Raw genomic sequence first — 18,880 nt, forward strand, 5'->3', positions numbered from 1 at the left:
TATCTTTGCAGTGATATTCGCTAGTACAGTGGGGGAGGGTTTAGAGTGGCAAGGAGATGAAAAACGGAATGGAGAGACAACATGGTGAGCAAAATGGAAATGATAGATAGAAAATTGGAAAGCAGAAGTGGAATTCAAAGGAAACGAGCTAGCAGCAAAATTGTTACACAGACAAGTCTAAATGCACTTTGTATGAAAGCACAGAACATTTTCAATAAGGTAGATGAACTGACAGCTCAGATTGTTGTAAGTGGGGACAACCTGATTGTAATTACAGAGACATGGTCACAGGGTGACCAAGGCTGGGAGCAAAACTTTCAATGGATATTCAATCTTTAGGCAGGCAATATTGAAAAGGGGGTGCGGTCGCAGTTATTATTGAAAGATGAAGCTGATATGCTTATGAAAAAAATTGCTGCAGGAAATTTATGTGGAATTATTTTGGATGGAGCTCAGAAGCATAAAGGGTAGAAAATATTAGTGGGAGTTGGTTATAGGCCTCCAAACAGTAATGGTGAGGTAGGGGATATTAATGATGCATGCCGTAATGGTTCCATAGTAATCATGAGTGACTTTTAATATACATATAGACTGGGAAAACCACAGTTGCAATGAAATTATGGTGGTTGAATTCCTGGAGTATGCACCAGGTGAATTTTTAGACCATCGGATGTCTCAGAACTTTTCCATTAGAGACAGGCAATTGTATGTATAGCTTGAGGGGCGATAGATATGGGCAAGTTCTCTGAACTAACACAGCTAACATTCAGATTGAATACATGCTGTTGGCTATATTTTACAGGGCGCTTTGGTCATCTTTCCAACTGAAATAATCAATCCCAAAAGATCTAACTGCATCACCATCTTTTGGTGAATGTTAATTTAAAAAGTAGATCCTGTGTTTGAGCCAAGTGTAGCTTAATTTGCAAACAAATGCTCTATCACAAAGCTATAGTCCCTCCCTAGAAAATGTTCTGTCAAGAAATCTTAACCCAGTATTATAACATTTGTAAGAGAGAATGTAAGTAATAGACTGATACTGGCAGAGGTTCTATTTTCAGAAGGAGAAAAGGAGACAACCTAAAGCTACAATATGAATTGACCACAGGTTTCATGCTAGCAACACTCAAGATTAGAGAGGTTGGTATCAAAAGTAAAGCTATTTTGATGGGTGACTTTAATTTTCATAAAAATGATAAAAAGCAGAGTAGATCAAGCTAGACACAGGGAGAATGTGCAAACTCCACACAGACAGTTGCCCAAGGGTGGAATTGAACCCAGGTCCCTGGCATGTGAGGCAGCAGTGCTAACCACTGTGCCACCCTAATTTACTGAGGAGAGGGTGTATAAACTAGCTGTATTTCTTGAAATATAGGTGGTTAAGTGAGGACTTGGTTAAGACTTTAATATTTTGAAAACGTTTTATAAATTAGATGAAGAAATACATGTTCTGCCAAATGGAGTCTAGGAGAGAGGGACATAACCCTAGAATCTAAGTCAGGTCATTCTCTATACAAAAGGTAGTAGAAATGCAGGACTTCTTCCCACAAAAAGCAATAGATGCTATCTTGATTAATAATTTTAAATCAGAGATGGATTTTTGCTAGCCAAGGGTAGAAGAAGATATAGAGCAAAGATCTAGATAGACTTTGAATGCAGTTCAACAATGATTTCATTGAACGGCAGTAGAAGTTGAGGACCGAATTGTGTTTTGCAGTAGATCAACTAGAATCCAATACTAAATCAACAACAAAAACCTGGAAAACGTTAGGAAAACTAAATAAGTGACGTAGCATTCCCTGGAAATTTTTCAAGCACAATTTGGCTCTCCCAGGAAAACTTCCGTAAGAAGATGAATACAAATAACACAAACTTACATAAAAGTCATAAAATGTTTCCCATCTATTAACAGTAATTGTCCTTTGTAGAATTCAGAATTGTACCTTTTTGTTAAGTTGTGGTCGGTACTTTCTCCATTGGCAACCATAAATGCCAGTAACACAAGCTAAGCAAAGTTTCTTCGACTGAAGCATTGTCAGCCTTTCCATCATCAAGCAGTCTCCCCAGTTCTTGTCATTAAATGCACAATCTAGGGTCAAAAAAAAGGACAGAAAAGTAAATAATAAGGCACATCAGAACAAAATGTTTCCGTGGTTTCTTGAATGAAACAAAACAATTATATACCATTTACGGTTCTTGATTATGCAACCATACTTCTGATATGCCTTCTTCTCTCACCTGACAATTTCACCCCGTACCCTCACACATCAGTTGACAAAGTCTCAATCATATCTGTCTCATTTCCTAAATTCTGCTCTTATCTGTTCTCTTCACAGCCACAACCATTTCATGATTCCACTAGGCGTCGCCTGCCACTCCATTAACCTTTGCTGGTTCTGCCACCTCATGATTGATGCTAACCCTTCCCCTCTCCTTTCATCATTCTAAAAGGAAAACTCTTTCCACCATTTACCTAACAAACTTAATATAAGCTCAAGGAATAGCAGCTCATATCTTAGATTGTTTATAACCTTTTAGGCCAACATTGACTTCAACATTTCAGACTGTAATCTTGCTCACATTCTGTTTTCTTTTCTTTGTAAGTTTCAGTTTTACTGTTGCTTGTTTCTTGTTTTTGCTTTCAGATCTTCATCATCCTGTCAGTTCCACCTCTTTTAGATACATTCTTTAATTCCTTTAGTTTTCCCATTGCCACTCCCTTTGGCCCTCTGCCAATTAATCTTATGTCACTTAATATATCCTATTTACCACATAACCACAGACGTTCACTTCAGTTCTATTTCCACCCTACTCCAAATTATTTGCGTAAAACTTGTTGTATTTCTGTTTTCCCAGAGTGTTTGAAAATGAATTTAAACTTGTTTCTCTCTCCAAAGATGCTGTCCGATCTGCTGAGTATTCCCAGCATTCACAGTATTTTGCTTTTGTCAAGTTTTCAATTGGCGACAGTTGATAATAACTAATAATTGAATTGTTACTTCACAGCAGACCGATACAGCAGTTCTGAGCTTAGATCCATGTCATGTTTCATGAATTCTGTAAAATAGTTGAAAATATGGGGAATTACATTCACTATTACTTTATGCTTTTACTAGTTGTTCATTTGCAAACAAGATACAGATCTAAAGTAACTAAACAAATTGATTTGATTAGTGATTTCATTTAATATGTTTGGCATCTGTGCCTTTACAAAATAATGACCTTCAGCCTCCGATTGGGTTAATCTAATTCTGTGCACTTCCTTTGGCAATAACGTCTATGCTTTAGCAATTTGTACCAATGAGTCCACTGAACTGATGTGAAATTAATCTGCTTTCCTGAATACATGACCTCCTTAAAGTTAGAGAAAAGCACAGCCCATTTAATAACTGCTGTCTCATATGGAATTTGCCTTCACCAGTCAAGGGAACATACCAAACTCACTGGGCAAACTATGTTTCTGCCTGTATTCTCATCAGAATAGAGACAGGTTTATAATTCCACTTCATTTCACTAACGTCACACATATTGTGTGCATAGATGTCTCCACCCTGAGAGGATATGCAATTCCAGTTATTCTAGAATTGCAGAATCAGAGCCTGACAATAATAAATTATTACTCTGGGATGATTTCATGCACATCTTGTAAATACTTGACTAGACATGCCATGCTTGCTGAATTCTGATTATATAGTAAATGACAAGGAAGCAGTCTCTTGTGTGAATCATAGTAGTCTTTAGATTGCACAATATATTTTTTTGGGAGTCGGAAAATCCAATTATTATTATAAATTTAGTTTTAGAATTCTTTTCCTCAAAATAAATAGGCACCAAGTTTGATGTACCCATTGGTTCAATGGTCACTTTCTTAGAAAGCTGAAGCACATGACTTATTATAGATCCCAGTTTTGATCTTTGGCGTGTGTTGATGTATCTAATATAAGCTATGGAGTTATCAAGAAAATTTTATTTTACTTCAGCCATCTTGCTTCAGGAAGGAGCAGAGTCATTGGGAGTTCATTGTCATCAGGTGCAGTTCACTGGAGTTGCCTATTCCTATGCCTACATTGGAAATGCCAATATAGAATTGTTTCTAGCATTTTTCTTTCACTTTTTTGTTTTTTTTGTTTTGTAGAGGTTACGATAAAGAGTCAGCTTTGATTACTTAGCACACTCAGTTCTGATTCAGAAAGCCATGACTTCAAGATCTATTCCAGATGCTTGACCCTGTAGTCTTATCTGATACTGCACCATGAAAAGTGCTGCTCTGTCATCCTTGCCATTCTTCCAATGAATTATTAATCTGAATTCCATTTTCTCTCATGTGTATAAATGATCCTATAGTAATTATTGAAAAGTAGGAAGTTGAATTTTCCCGATGTCCTGGTCAATATCAAGCAAACAAATATAAAAACAGAAATTACCGGAGAAACGTAGCATGTCTGTCAGCATCTGTAGAGAGAAAGCAGACTTAATGCTTTAGGTTCAGTGACCCTTCTTCATAACATGTTCTGCTATCCCTGCTAAGTTTCTCCAGCAATTTCTGTTTTTGTGTCAGATTTCTAGCATCTGCAGTTCGTAGTTCTTTGTTTTTGTTTTGGTGTGCTTTTAAAGAAAACATGATCTGGTCACCAATCTCATTGGTGTTTGTGAGCACTTTCAGTGTGCAAATTACCAGCTGTGTTTCCTTGTGTTACAATTAACAGTATACTTCAAAGTTGCTTCATTGCTTGTAAAATGGATGGGAATATTACAAAAGCTAGTGAATAATTTTCCTGGGGATGTGGATGGAAGAATTTCAAAGTTGCAAACATTTCCCATGATACTGTCAGTCAATCTGTTTCCCCTCATCAGTGGATACACTGCATTCAGGCTGGAAAAATCTGGCTTAAACAAATCAGTATACAATGAGTCCTCTGAACATAGGAAGGACATTATTGCTTTGACAGGATGCAGAGTTAAACAAAAAATATTATTTCAAGCTTCAGGAAGTACATTATGAGAAAAGATGGGAGTCAGTTTTCCTTGGAAAAAGTAAGGTTTTGAAGAGACAATATTTGAAGCTTTTAAGATTAATGAAGATAATTAATAAATTGAATCTGACTTAGAAAAATTGCATTATGGCATTGAAAGTGGTGTGTTCAAAGTGCAGCTTTTGCAACCTCTGAGTCAGGCAATGGAATTTGTAGGCTATTAATAACAAAATATTTCAGAAAATGAAAATAATCCAGGAGAAGAGGGAAGTTTACATTTATATGTATTGGCCCTACTGACAGCACACTTGTCCTTTGTTAATTCTCAATATATTAAGATCCCGGGTGAGGAGAAAAAATTTGTCTCCCATTCTTTATTCGCTTGCCCCCTCATTTAGTTGCAACCAGGTTAATTTAGAAAGGATCCCTTCTCCCAGAACAAAATGAACTTGTGTTTTAAATGTAACCAACTTGACCAAGCTGTCTTGAATTAAAAGAATTAGAATTAGAATTAGGTTCCATTGTCACATGTACTCAAGTATAAAAGTACAGGAGTACAGTAAAAAGCGTACAGTGTCGCCACATATGGCACCATCTTTGGTAGAAAGTACCTGGTTACAAAACTTAGGTACTATAATAGATTAGGATTAAAAGGCAAATTTCTTAGTTATTAAACATGAGAAGAACGAGTAATGTAACACACATACTCATGGATCAGAAGTCAATCCAAAAAGATAAATGCGTGCAAAGAAGGACATACATGTCAGCCTCTGAATTGTTTGCAAAAGTCAGATAGTTGAACATTGCAGCAATTATGGTCAAGGTTACTGATAACATTGACATGGGTGGTTTTATGATGCTTAGTTTTGCAGGTTGATTGAGATTCTGTGGTTCTGATCATTTTTGCCTGTGATTGAATTCCAGTGTTCATGGTGAAAGAGCATCCTTTTGTTGTCCCGTTTCCTTTTTAACTGGCTTTCAGCACTCAGAGTAACCAGGGGATAGTTCTCCTGCCATCTTCAAAGCAGTCTAATATTCAGACCCAGTATGGTGTACTCAATAGCATTCAGTCCCACTAGTCCTTTCCAGCGCAGTTGAACCTGACATTTTAATCCAGCCTTTGTGCATTCTTCAAAGGGAAACTCAAAGCGTCTGCTGTTTGAGACATAATCTGCTTTCAGAGGCCTTGCTGTTGAGCATGGAGTCATCAGACACTCGTTACTTTTGTTGGCACAAGAGATCACAGTCCAGTTTGTTTGAAGTTACCTTGATACCTTTAGTTATTACATCTCATTATTCCCTCACAGAGCCTTTTATACCTGCAATATTCCAGGGTGCTGACCCGTAGTTGTAACACTTCTTCTGGGCAATTAAATAAAATCCAATCTTAATTCCACACAAAAGGGTGCACTTTTAGTAGAACCCATTCTCACGAAGTTCATGATGTTCCATTTGTTACGGAAATGAGGACCTGGGTTACTGCTTCTACCTTTGCAGCTCTGGGCAGTCTCCATCCTTAATGCACAATGGTTCCTGATCAGTCATTTGGGCCTTAGTGAACTTGCTCTTTATGAAGGACCACTAGGTCAGGTGAATGTATTTTCTGGAAAAGGACTTCTTTTACTCTAAAGGCATTTCCCACGTATCACTGTATACTGGGAATTTTACTAAGTACACACTGCAATTAGATAAACCTGGATATTTCTGGAAATCAGTCTTTGAAAGGTGTCTGGGCCATTTTGGAGTCCGAATGACATGACTCAATAATTGTATAATCTCTGGAAATATGAAGGTGGAGATTTCCTTTGCATGGGCAGTCAAAGAAACCTATCATTTACTCAAGTTTACCCATTGTGTAAATCTGTCTTGGAAATGTAGGCTGTTTTGTGTGCTGCATCTATGCAATCTTCTATTTAGAATATCTGGTAGGAATTGGTCCTGGTCACTACTAACATTTCAATAGTTGATGGAGAGACTTGAAAAGCTGTATGGCATTAGTATGAGAAAAACTTAAGAGCTCGAGCTCTTGCTGCTGGGCAGAATGTAATTAATCTCATCCCAAACCTGGGCCAGCTTTTCTGGACCTAGGCAAGTAGGAAGTTTCCTTATGGAGGTGCCTCTCCCACATCTACATTATAGAGAGCTAGAGTGGCACAACCTGGATTGTCTCTGCACAAGCCCCTTAATGCAGTAAGAAGCCTTGCTCAAGTCTGCTCACTGTTCTGCATCTAGGTGGGTGAATAAGGAACTTAAGTTTACTTGTATCTCTAAATTGTTTAGCTGGGTAGTAGGGTGTTCAGACTGAGTCTCGCCCATATCTCTCTCTAATTCATCTCCATTGCTAACCAATACAGTACAATACAGTAATGTATATAAACTTGGAAGGTAAAGTAGAAGGAATATTGTTGAATAGAGATAAGTGTGTAAATGTGTAACCTTTTTATTGAAAAACCGATATATGCAATAGCATTGAATGGTTGTTTTGTCACACATTGGGAAGCTGTGCTCTGCCTTTGACAGGTACACCTCCCATGCAAGGATGAATAAATACTTAGACAAAGAAAGCCAGGTATCATTTGGTCTTGAAGTGATTAAAGGATTAAAAATTTTCTTTTTCACCACCTATGTAGGCTGTACATTCCAAAGATTATATCTAGAAGCATGTCCATTCAGCTGTTTGCAACAATCAAAGTTCCAACTGCACTGAACCAATCTGTGCATTCAAAATTCGGACCACAATATCTAAAATCAGATGTGATTCTCATTGACAACATCTGTTGGATAATCCTAAACGTGTGAAAGAGTGTTCGTCAGGCTCTTTGTGTGGTACACGTTAATGTACTGGAAGCTACATACAGGCTTAGTTCTTTGCCGACAGCAAAAAACATATACAGATACTGCTCTTGTTTCACCTCAACAAAACAGTCGACAGCCATTCACTCATTGGTCAGGGCAATTCCCTGAGAAATAAGATTAAACCGCTTCGATTAAAATTTAAACAGAGCCCAGCAGTTAACTGTCAATCAGCATTAATGTGTGCATTCTCCATGGCAACTTGTCTGTCAGAATCTATTTTCTAACTAATCAACATTCTTCTGTCATGTAATACAAATGTTGGATTTCCCCTTGATTTGTAAATTTGAGGATTGTCCTGATCCAGTGTAAAATGAAAGGCATTAATAAAATGCTTTTTTCTGGCAATACCCATTTGCACAGGCCCTCATTTGCAGTTACAAGTTATCCATGGATAATGAAGAAAAGTATCATTGCAGAAGAATATTGTGAATTCTAGTCTCTCCCATTTTTGTCTCTGTACACACATTTCATCTATGATCACTAGGTGTTCAGAATTTGTAATGGCCGCTTTGCAAGTCGGTAATTGCAGTCAGCTTAATTTCTGCTCTTTCCTGGGATGTGTTCCTTCACTGGAGTGCATTGCTCAATCAGGTGCTCAATCAGAAGATTATTTTAATGGAATTTTCTGGGTTCACTTGGAGCTTTGGAAAAGGTGGCCAGGGCAAATTAATTGAGCAGGAGGCAAAAAAAAAGAAAAAAGGAATAAACTTGGAAGGTAAAGTAGAAGAAATATTGTTGAATAGAGATAAGTGCGTAAATGTGTAACCTTTTTATTGAAAAACTGATGCGTGCAATAGCATTGAGCGGTTGTTTTGTCACACATTGGGAAGCTGTGCTCTGTCTTTGACAGGTACACCTCCCATGCTGACAGTGGTTTAGGATTTTACTATTAGTTCCTCAGAACATTCCAGTCAGGTCAGCTTTGAATCTTCACGGTCAGGAAGATGTGTTGCATTTGTTAGCATGTTATAAATACTAACACCACAGCCAACTTAAGTTACTATTACTGACACAAACTTGTTAGCCAAAAATGTGAAATCTGTGTGTTCACAAACTCAACTATATATGGAGCATGTATCTAGTGGAGTAAAATGTCTTTTCAAGTCCAGTGAGTAAAAACATCTTCTGTATCTAGTTCCTTTCTAAATATAGCATTTCTTCATGCAGATACTCAGTGTTAAGGTAAAGCCCCTCCATGTTGATCAGCTCATAAGCAGTCTTAGACTGTAAATGACTGTCTTCTTAATGGTAATTGCTGACAGAGTTGGGGGTGAAGGCTGGGCCAAAAAGCCTGTCCAAGCGGGCAGCATGCTGTGTGACACCAGCAAACCTGACTGGGGCAAGCATGCAAGGTTGACTTCAAAAAAGGAGTGAAAAGCAATTGCATGTGTCTGTCCTTTCTCCTAGTAGTGATGAATAGTCAGTGACCCGATGGCATGTGAGCTGCTGAATGCTATGTTTTTTTAATAGTTTAAGTATGAAGATTGACGGATGTGTGTGAGGCGGTACCACTGTGCTGCCAGTGGTATTATATCGGCAGCTACAGGGAAGTGAAATTGATTGCACAAGAGGCATCTGATAGAGATAGCTGACACCTAGCCTCCTATGTGACAGGCCTTTATAGTGGCAATTTTGCCAAGTTCATTCACACTAATAGGTTCAGTAGACAGTGGTACATTCCCAGGAAACACGCAATAGATCACCATCCTCTTGCAGCATTGCAGCCAGCTTCAAGGCACTTATGGGTGATGAAATTTGAAGCCACCTCTTTCCTGGCCTTGTTCAGTCAAGATGGCCTTTTGTTGCCATTCATAAGGAAATAAACTTCCATTTGCTCCTGGACAGCCATCTGGAGAATCTTGAGAGGCATTGCTAAAGCATTGCTGTGCTTTTTTACCTGGTTTCTAACATCTCTAGGCTTGGGTGGAGGTGATTAGCAGAAGTTGAGCGATGCTCCTGAGTTTCAGGGAATGAGGTGTTTTCTGGGGGCCTTTTAAATATGAAGACTGAATATTGGTGCTTGGATGATGTTACCAGGTTTCAGAACTTCCTGCCTATATAATTCAGCATTTACCCATGTATGGAGCTGAAGATATGGAGCTGAGAAAAGTACTATCACGTGGACAAACCTGACTGGCCCCGAGCAGCAAAGAAGAAAGAACAAAGAAAACTACAGCACAGGAACAGGGCCTTCGGCCCTCCAAGCCTGCGCCAATCCAGATCCTCTATCTAACCCTCTCGCCTATTTTCCAAGGATCTGTATCCCTCTGCTCCCTGCCCATTCATGTATCTGTCTAGTTACATCTTAAATGACGCTATCGTGCCCGCCTCTACCACCTCTACTGGCAACGCATTCCAGGCACCCACCATCCTCTGCGTAAAGAACTTTCCAAACATATCTCCCTTAAACTTTTCCCCTCTCACCTTGAAATCATGACCCCTAGTAATTGAGTCCCCCACTCTGGGGAAAAATCTTCTTGCTATCCACCCTGTCTATACCTCTCATGATTTTGTAGACCTCAATCTCCTCAACCTCCATCTTTCTAATGTAAATAATCCTAATCTACTCAACCTCTCTTCATAGCAGTGCCTCCCACTTCCACACTAGTCTCAAAAAACAAAGATGGCTGTGACTTGCTTGATTCTAATGAATGCTTCTTCTTGTTCTGTGGAGCAACAGCCCTGCATATCCTTAGCAGTGAAATTGTGAAGAGGTTCATACTCTTGCAGCAAATCAGTGAAGAACTCTTCTGGAGATTTCACAAATCCAACAAATTGTTGCACCACTTTCATGTCTGTTAGAACATTTGCTTTCCCAATGCTGGACATGCTTTGTTTCCTTTGTGTTACTGTCCTCAAGATTTATACCCTATACTCTGGACTTGAACTTTCTGCTGGCATTTCTGTGACTATATTTTAGTAGAGAGTTCAAACTGTGTTTTGAAGACTTTCAAAATGTAATCAGTCTTTGTTCTTCAGAGAGATCTAAGCTGCCATGCTGCTTGTAACATTGTTTCTCCAGAACTGTTAGAGTCACTGCTCTTTTGTTCAGATTTCTTATTCAATTTTGCAGCAACCTCACATTTTTTAGTGCTGATGCTGGAAAAAAACTTCTAATTCTGTTCCATATCACCTTCCATTTCCACAACATCAAGGACTGGAAAGTTCACAGCCATCCTGACTAATTCAAAACCGCAGACTGCTATTCTAAAATCTTCCATTGCTGTCATAACAGCTAACTCCAATAGCTCTGAAAATCTGCACAATTTCAGCTGGACACTCCTGAAACTATGTTTCCTATTATGTGTTTGAAGTCTACCAAGGTAAAAAACAAGTCTCAGTAGAGGCCATATAATTTTGGCAACTCACAATTGTACAATGTGTTACTGCATTTCTTCAAACAGGTTTCAACAGCAGGAAATTTCTCCACCATCAAACCGCATTGGGAAATTATTCTGACATGTCTCCCTGCTATTTTTGTCAATTCCCCCTTCTTATTGCTGACCACCCTGGAGCTGAGAAAAATCTTGTCCTTGTGACTCCATATCAACTGTATATTTCAATAGTTTCCACTTTGTGGCATCTGACCTAATTACTTCCCCAACCATTTCTTGTGAATTGCAGCTTGTCATCCCCATTTGTTACAAATAACTAATTCAATTAGATCAGATCGGATATATTTGTGATTTCAAAAATGTCAATCACAGTCTTGCAAATTTCCTCTGGCATTTCTAAGTAGTTATAACTCTTGCAGCTGAGAATGTAGTTAAGTACACATGAGTATCGTGAATGTACCCCGTTTTTAGTTTTTAGATTCCAGGCTTCAAAAGTGCAAGGCTCATGAAGTCTCAGAAAGCGGTATGTTTTTAATTAAGAAAAGCATGGATGTCAAGGTGACTTGACTGAGAGGTCCAAAATTAAATGCTGTATCAAAATAGATTGATTTTTTTGAATGAGTTAGAGTGAACATGTGAACATGCACCTAAACCACACAAGAATGAAAACAAAGATCTGTGCTCGCTAAAGGTCTGAAACAAAACAAGAAATTGCTGGAGAAAGTGAAGTTCTGAAAAGCTGAGCACTAAATGTTAAATATGCTTTCTCTCCATAGATGCTGCTAGGCCTGCTGAGTTTCTACAGCAATCTGTTTTTGTTTCCACACAAGAATAGTACTTGGTTGAATGCCAGCTGATTTTTATTTGACAAAGTGTTTTATCAACCTTTGAAAGAATTTGTTAATTTAAGCAGTGAGTGTGAATTTACTTTAAAAGTTCAAAGTAGGGCTATGCAAGTGTCTGGTGTGCCAAAAAGGTTGGTTGGATGCTGGTTGATTTATCCCTGTCACTTTTTTCTTTGAAAAGAGATTTTTGATTGCCTTGGTCTGGAAGGTCAATTTTCTACAATTCTTCCCACCAAAATGGCTTAATGATTTTTAATTCCCTGTCACAGGAGATTAAATTCCTTATGCTATTTGGGAAACAAAACCAATGGAGCTGAAAATATAGACCAGCTGGTCTTTTTCTGTTTGTCTTTTTCATCTGTTATGTGTCTGTAAGACAATGTGGGCTGCCACCCTCTGATGTTTTGTCACATTTACCGTAATGAGGGACTTTTACATTTTTTGCATTATTCGTGGCTTATTTTAAGATCTGAAGACTAACCATTACTGATGACAGTATTAGTAGTTCAGCATTTATGCAGCTATATAGCATTTCTCTTCTGCAATTTTAACAGTTTAATGACAGCATTTTGGCAAAGTTTGCAAATAAAGCTGAACAGATATAATTTTACATGTAAAAAAATTCCCTGTGAATGAAGTTTGGTATATTTTCTTATAGATTTGCTGCTGTACCGCTCATTAGAAAGCATCTGGATAATGAGGACTCCTAAGGTTAGATATTATTATGGTCAGAGCCTTAAGCATGTCCTTTTAAGTATGCACACAGGATGGATTTTGTTGGCAAGGCAGTGGACCTGCAGTAGGCAGAATACTATCTGCAACCTCACTTTGGCTGTCTGGGGGGACTCTCCCATGTAATCTTGGCACTCAGGCAAATAACTCTCTGGCACCAGGACTCCAGTCCCCTGAAAAGAGAGGAGATTGCCCGTCAAGAATAGTTGGACAATTGAAGGGCTAAAAACTTTTCAGTCTCAGTTGACATTGCTGAGACTGTAACTTCTAAAACAAGCTATTGCCCTCACATTGGATATCATTCAGACCTCAGTGGAAGCAGGGAGTGGGCTATTGGTGAAGGCAAAGGCCTGATTCCATGAGGATAATCCTTATCACTGGGGCGTCCTTTGTGTGCCATAAGGCATATGGTCATGACAGACCCACCTCCCACAAGCCTGCATGAATGTTGCAAGGCATTGTGGGGACTCAGACTGATAAAGGTCAATGGCGGCAGGAAGGTGTGAAGATGATGACAGGCCCACTGCTCATGTTCTCTTTCCATTTTATGGCTACTCCCAATCTGCTAAATATTCTAGATGCCCTACAATTCTCTGGTCCAAATGTTGACTGCAAAATTTACAATCCTGTGTTCATTTCCTGAGTGTCAAATTTTTTACCCTATCTCTAGGGATTGTTCCCTAGAGTCTTGATATTTCTATATGTTCCTTAACTGTAATGATCTTGTATTTCATGAGAGCAAGGACATCTCAGAAGCACACAAACTGGTAGTAAACCTGTGCAGGATTTGAGAATGGTGACAGCAAGTTTAAAAGAACCAACAAGAACATTGATATTACTATTGATCCATGGAATTGACCAGCTATGTTCCAAAGGGATCAGTGCTGAGTCCACTTTTGTTTGTCATTTATATAAATGATTTAGATGACAATATAGAAGGCATGGTTAGTACATTTGCAGATGACATCAAGATTGGTGGTATAGTGAACAGCTAAAATATCTAAGATTACAAAGAGATCTCGTTCAGTTGAGTCAATGGGTTGACGAGTGGCAGATGCAGTTTAGTTTGGATAAAAGCAAGGAATTGCATTTTGCTAAAACAAATAAAGGCAATAATCTATACATTTAAAAGTAGCCTTGGCTCGTTTTGTGGAACAGAGAAGCCTAGAGGTTCAGGTATATAATTCTTTGAAGTTTGCATCAGAGACAGGGCAGTTAAGAAAGTGTTTAGCAGCTTGCCTTCATTGCTCAGACCTTTGTATACAGAAGTTGTGAACATCATGTTGTTGATGTAGTTCAGGACATTAATGAGGCCTCTTCAGGAATACCATGTCCAGTTCCGGTTGCTGTTATAGAAAGGATATTATTTTGCTGGAGGGGGTTCAGAAAGGGATTTACCAGGATCTTGCCATGAATGGAAGGTTTGAGTTATGGGGTGAGACTGGATAGGCTGGGACTTATTTCACTGAAGCATAGGAGGTTGAGGGATGATCTTATAGTAGCTTACAAAATTATAAGGGATATAGGTAAGGTGAACGGCAGGTAACTTTTCCCACAAGTGGGGGATTTCAAGACTGGGGCTTATTTTAAAGGAGAGGAGAAAGATTTCAAAATGATATGAAGGGCATTTGTTTTTTGAAAAACACAGCGTGGTTCTTGCATGGAATGTCAACTCTTGAAAGGTTTTAGTATCTGATGTCTCACGAAAGGTTAGGCTCCTAATAATCCAAAAAACTGTGGGTCCACACACTGTCAGGAGAATTACCCATTGCTTTTTCTCTTCCCCAATGTCATTTTCCTGGAAAAAAGTAGCACATTCTTTCCACATACCAGCTTTTAGGCAGCAGAATTGAACAAGTCAAGCTTCTTAAATAGGAGCATGATGCCAGAAACGCTTACCCCAACTCAAAAGACACCTGTTAAGAGCAAATCTCTTCAGGGACATGTTTTTTTCACATCACCACTAAAATAATTCCATAGAGGCTGCTATCCTGTCATCAAGTCATCCTTATATACACATGCATAGGACATGAAACTGACTCATTCATTCAAAGCCAGCTGTTAGAGTGAGCAGACCCCCTGCTACTCCTGTTTATATCTGCCAGCCAGGACTCCCTGATTGGAGAAGGTTAATAGCCACAATCAGGGAACTGATATTTTGTGAGGCCCAACTGACTGACCTTGTTCCAATCACTATAGCGGTGAGCATCAGTTGGTTGTGCTGAAAGCAATCCATTTCATGACAGGACTTGGGTGTGGGCTGGGTGAAAGTTGTGGAAAGATATGGAAAGATATTCAGGTCCACCAATTATTGAAATTGATGTTGAATCCTGAAGGCTGCAGGGTCCTCAAGTGGAAGACGAGATGTCGTTGAGTCTCGCAGGAACACTGTAGCAGGCCTGAGATAAAAATGTCAGCCAGGCAATGCCATGGTATGTTGAAATGGCAGCACGGAAATTATATGATTGCACTAAATGGTACAAGGAGATTTACCAGGTTGCCACCTGGGCTGAAGTGTCTGAGGTCTAGGAATGAATTGAAAAGTCTGGGATGAACAAAAACAAAAATTGCTGGAGAAACTCAGCAGATTTGGTGCATTTATGAAACAAAAACAGAGTTAATGCTTCAAGTCCAGTGACTCTTCTTCAGAACTAGAAGCAGCTACAAAAAGGTGGTATTTATTCTGATGATGCAGATGGAGAGTACAGGAAGGAGTGAACAGATGGTGGAAATGGGGGTTTGTGGGGTTAGGTAATAGACTTGTCTCTGGCCACCCATTTTCAACTACACATAGTCCCCATTATCATCTATCAGGCTTCTCTTCATCCCTGGCTTACTGTAAATGTCCATTTGTCTATCTACTCTCTCTTCTCTCACACTCTGGGCTCCCTCCCCACCTATCCACTTACTACTCTAGCCTCAACCCTTGTCATCAGAATAAATATCATCATTCCCAGTTGTTTTCAGCTTTAATGCAGGGTCACTGGACTCAAAACATTAACTCTATTTTGTCTCCACAGATGCTGCCAGACCCATGGAATTTCTCCAGCAATTTTTTTTTGTTTATTTCAGATCTCCAGCATCTGCAGTTCTTTGTTTTATGTTGTTAAAGAGGCTGGAGTTTGTAGGAGTAATATGGTTGAGAGGGGACTGGATTGAGGTGAATACAGTTATAAGGGGCATAGGTAAGGTAGATTTGCATTCATAGAGGGGTGAGTAACCAGGGGTCTTGGAATTAAGGTAAGAGGTGGAGGGCTAAGAGGAGAGTTGAGGAGAAAATATTTTCACCCAGAAAGTGGTGGGAGTCAGCAACTCACTGCGTGAAAGATGGTTGAGTCAGAAACTGAAGTAAAAATTAAGCAGTATTCAGATATTTACTTGCATTACCATAGCTTCCAGGATCAGCTGGAAAATAGGATTAGTGTCATCAGATTTTTGTTGACTGGCATTGGACAAGATGGGCCATATGACCTCTCCCTGGGTTGTAAATGTCTATGAAATCGGACTCACTGTTGTTTAATTATGTCTACAGAATTTTTAACTTGCCATGTTGCAGCCATCTGCAGTACATTCATTCTATAGAAATGTCTAATTTTCTGCACGCCTGTTGAAAATGAGAAAAAGATGGATGTATGTAGAAAGAAAACACATTTTTTTGTGTGGTACAGAATGTCCTGAGGCATACTTGGTACAAATTTCAACAATTATTTCTCAATGTCTCTCATGAATCACTTGTGTTAGCTCTTGGGATAAACTGAAATTATGCAGGATCAAGTTGAGGCAGATTACCAAGCTCCTATTGTCAATCACTGTGTTGTTAGTAGTTCACGTAGATATTCAAGATTTAAGATCTACCACTGTCCTGAGGCTCGCAACTCATCCGTACTTGTACAGATCATGTGCTGATCTTTTGTTTTCATCTGCTGATGAACATTCAAGTCAATTTCTTATTTGTATTTCAAATTGCCAGCATATCACTTCTCCTTTTTATCATGACAATTAGCATGGAATAATAAAATACTGAATTGCTATTGGCCAACTTGATATGTGATTCCAGAGCCAAACTCAGTGTCCTGAGTTATGGAGGAAAAGATCAGACTTTTCTGATCTTCAACCCAATTAGTCCTGTGTGTGTGTGTGTGTGTGTGTGTGTGTGTGTGTGTGTGAGAAAGAGACATTAGAATAAGGGAGGGAGAAAAGTGGTAGAACAAAAAAAAGTTAATTGCTTTCCATAGATTACACAGCATAGAAGGAGGCCACTTGGACCACTGTCCTGCTCTGGTTGTTTGTTAGAGCAGTAGAGTTAATCCAAATGGTTTGTTTGTTCCAAAGAGCCCAGTAAGATTTTCTCTTCATCTATCTTTCTAGCGCACTTTTGAAAGTTACTAATGAATCTGCTTCAGTAGCTATCATATTGCAACAGTTTAATGCATGAAAATCTGGTAAGCTAGTTGAGCAAGGGTCTAACATGCTAAATTCTTTCAAAACCACAACTTTCAGCCAATGTCCAAGATCAGTCCATCATAAACTCTAGTGTGTTCTATCAAATCAGCATGGCTGACCCACAAGAGATGGCAACAAAGTGTTATACAATCAGAAAAGTGAAGTCTCATTGTCTCAAGTCAAATGTAACTATGGAAACTTATTTCTGACATTGCCTTCTGCTCTTCCTAGCTGATGAATCAGTACTCCTCTATTGAACACCATTTAGAAATACTGAAAATGTCGAGGTCATTACCAAGAGTGGTTTGGAAGTATCATTACTGATTTGAGCCGGTCAAGTCCTGAAGGACACAGCCTATGGCAGATAGTTAAAGATTCAAAATGAAAAAGCCTTCTTGACCTGCTCTTTATCAATCTACCAGCACTAAGAGGAGTAAACACTATGTACTCCTTTTGCAGAAAAAATGTTCCAACTTCACACTGAGGGCTCCCTACAATGTGTTTTCTGGCACCACCATGATGCTAAATAGCATGTAAGTAGAACAGTTCTTGAAGTTTCCGTCTAAACATCTATAAGGTGCTGTGGGTCATCATCAGCAGCAGAATTGTACAGCACAATGAGCATTCTATCTCTACTCATTAATCAGGAGATTAAACCTGGCTTGATGAGCAGTGTAGAAGGGCAGGCCAGGAGCAATACTGGGCATACTTAAAATATAAGGTAACAGTCTGGTGAAGCAAGATTAATTGTATCCCAAAAAATGGAAACAGCATGCAATAAACAGAGTGAAGCAATCCTATAGCTAATGGATCAGATCAAAGACTTGCAGTCCTGCTATGTCGTTACGTACACTGGTGGATAAATAATAAAGGGAAAAGGCACATCAACAGCTTCATACTAAATGATGGCTAAGTCCCTTGTGTCAAATGCATAAAACAAAAAGTGAAGCACTGCAGCAATCTGTTGCAAAGGTGCCAAACATACATTCCATTCCAGCCTCGTCTAAACATAAAACTGCTGAGTATACTGGGTACAGCAAGGACGCAAGGCCCCAACACCAGTTCAGATCTAAGCAAGCTGGTGAGACAGAAATTGAGATGCCTTTTGTTGCAGATAGATTTTATGAACAACTGAGTCATGCAGTCTCTTTCACACACCAGTTCAATTGTTTCCCCTTTCTATCTATCTAGTCAATTAATTAATCAATTGTTCCAATCACTTAACTAATTGTGAAATAAAAAGATTCTTCTCTTCCCTTTTAAATAAGAAATGAAGACATACAAACAATCCTTGAACAAAACTAATGGCTGGTAAATAAAATGCTATTTCTCGTCACACTCTTACCTTGTAATATGACCAATTAGTAACAAATTTATATATATGTGTATTATATATCCATATTTCATATAGTACAACCATTTTCTCATGCTTCTTTTTCCTTGAAGTAAATGATCATAACACATTTGATCACAAAGTGACGCAGATAAAGCAACAGTATATATATTGAATAACTCTTCAGATCACCAGATGTCTCTCTTTAAGGATCTCAAATAATTTTTTAAGCTAATACTTTTGTGAAATTGTCTGATAATTCGTGAAAAAAAACCTGAAAGAATTGCAGATGCCTTAAATCAGGAACAAAAACAGAAGTTGCTGGAAAAGCTCAGCAGTTCTGGCAGCATCTGTGAAGAAAAA

The 18,880-nt window shown here is 38.8% G+C and overlaps 1 protein-coding gene across 6 annotated transcripts in view; it reads right to left on the reverse strand.

Annotated features, from left to right (window-relative positions):
• LOC109930707 (glycerophosphodiester phosphodiesterase domain-containing protein 5) overlaps positions 1-18,880 on the reverse strand; it is a 99,958-nt gene that overhangs the window by 72,810 nt on the left and 8,268 nt on the right. For 2 of the 6 annotated variants that reach the window (XM_048605511.1, XM_048605516.1), the window contains exon 2: positions 1,944-2,089. In XM_048605511.1, coding sequence (XP_048461468.1) covers positions 1,944-2,051 — 108 coding nt within the window. In that variant the 5' untranslated portion in view covers positions 2,052-2,089. Of the gene's footprint in view, positions 1-1,943; positions 2,090-2,184; positions 2,315-2,531; positions 2,665-18,880 lie in introns of those variants that run through there. The other 4 variants (XM_048605513.1, XM_048605515.1, XM_048605514.1 and 1 more) reach the window with 4 other exon arrangements.

This window comes from Rhincodon typus, chromosome 14, assembly GCF_021869965.1.
Source record: "Rhincodon typus isolate 14 chromosome 14, sRhiTyp1.1, whole genome shotgun sequence".
NCBI classification, from domain to species: Eukaryota; Metazoa; Chordata; class Chondrichthyes; order Orectolobiformes; family Rhincodontidae; genus Rhincodon; species Rhincodon typus.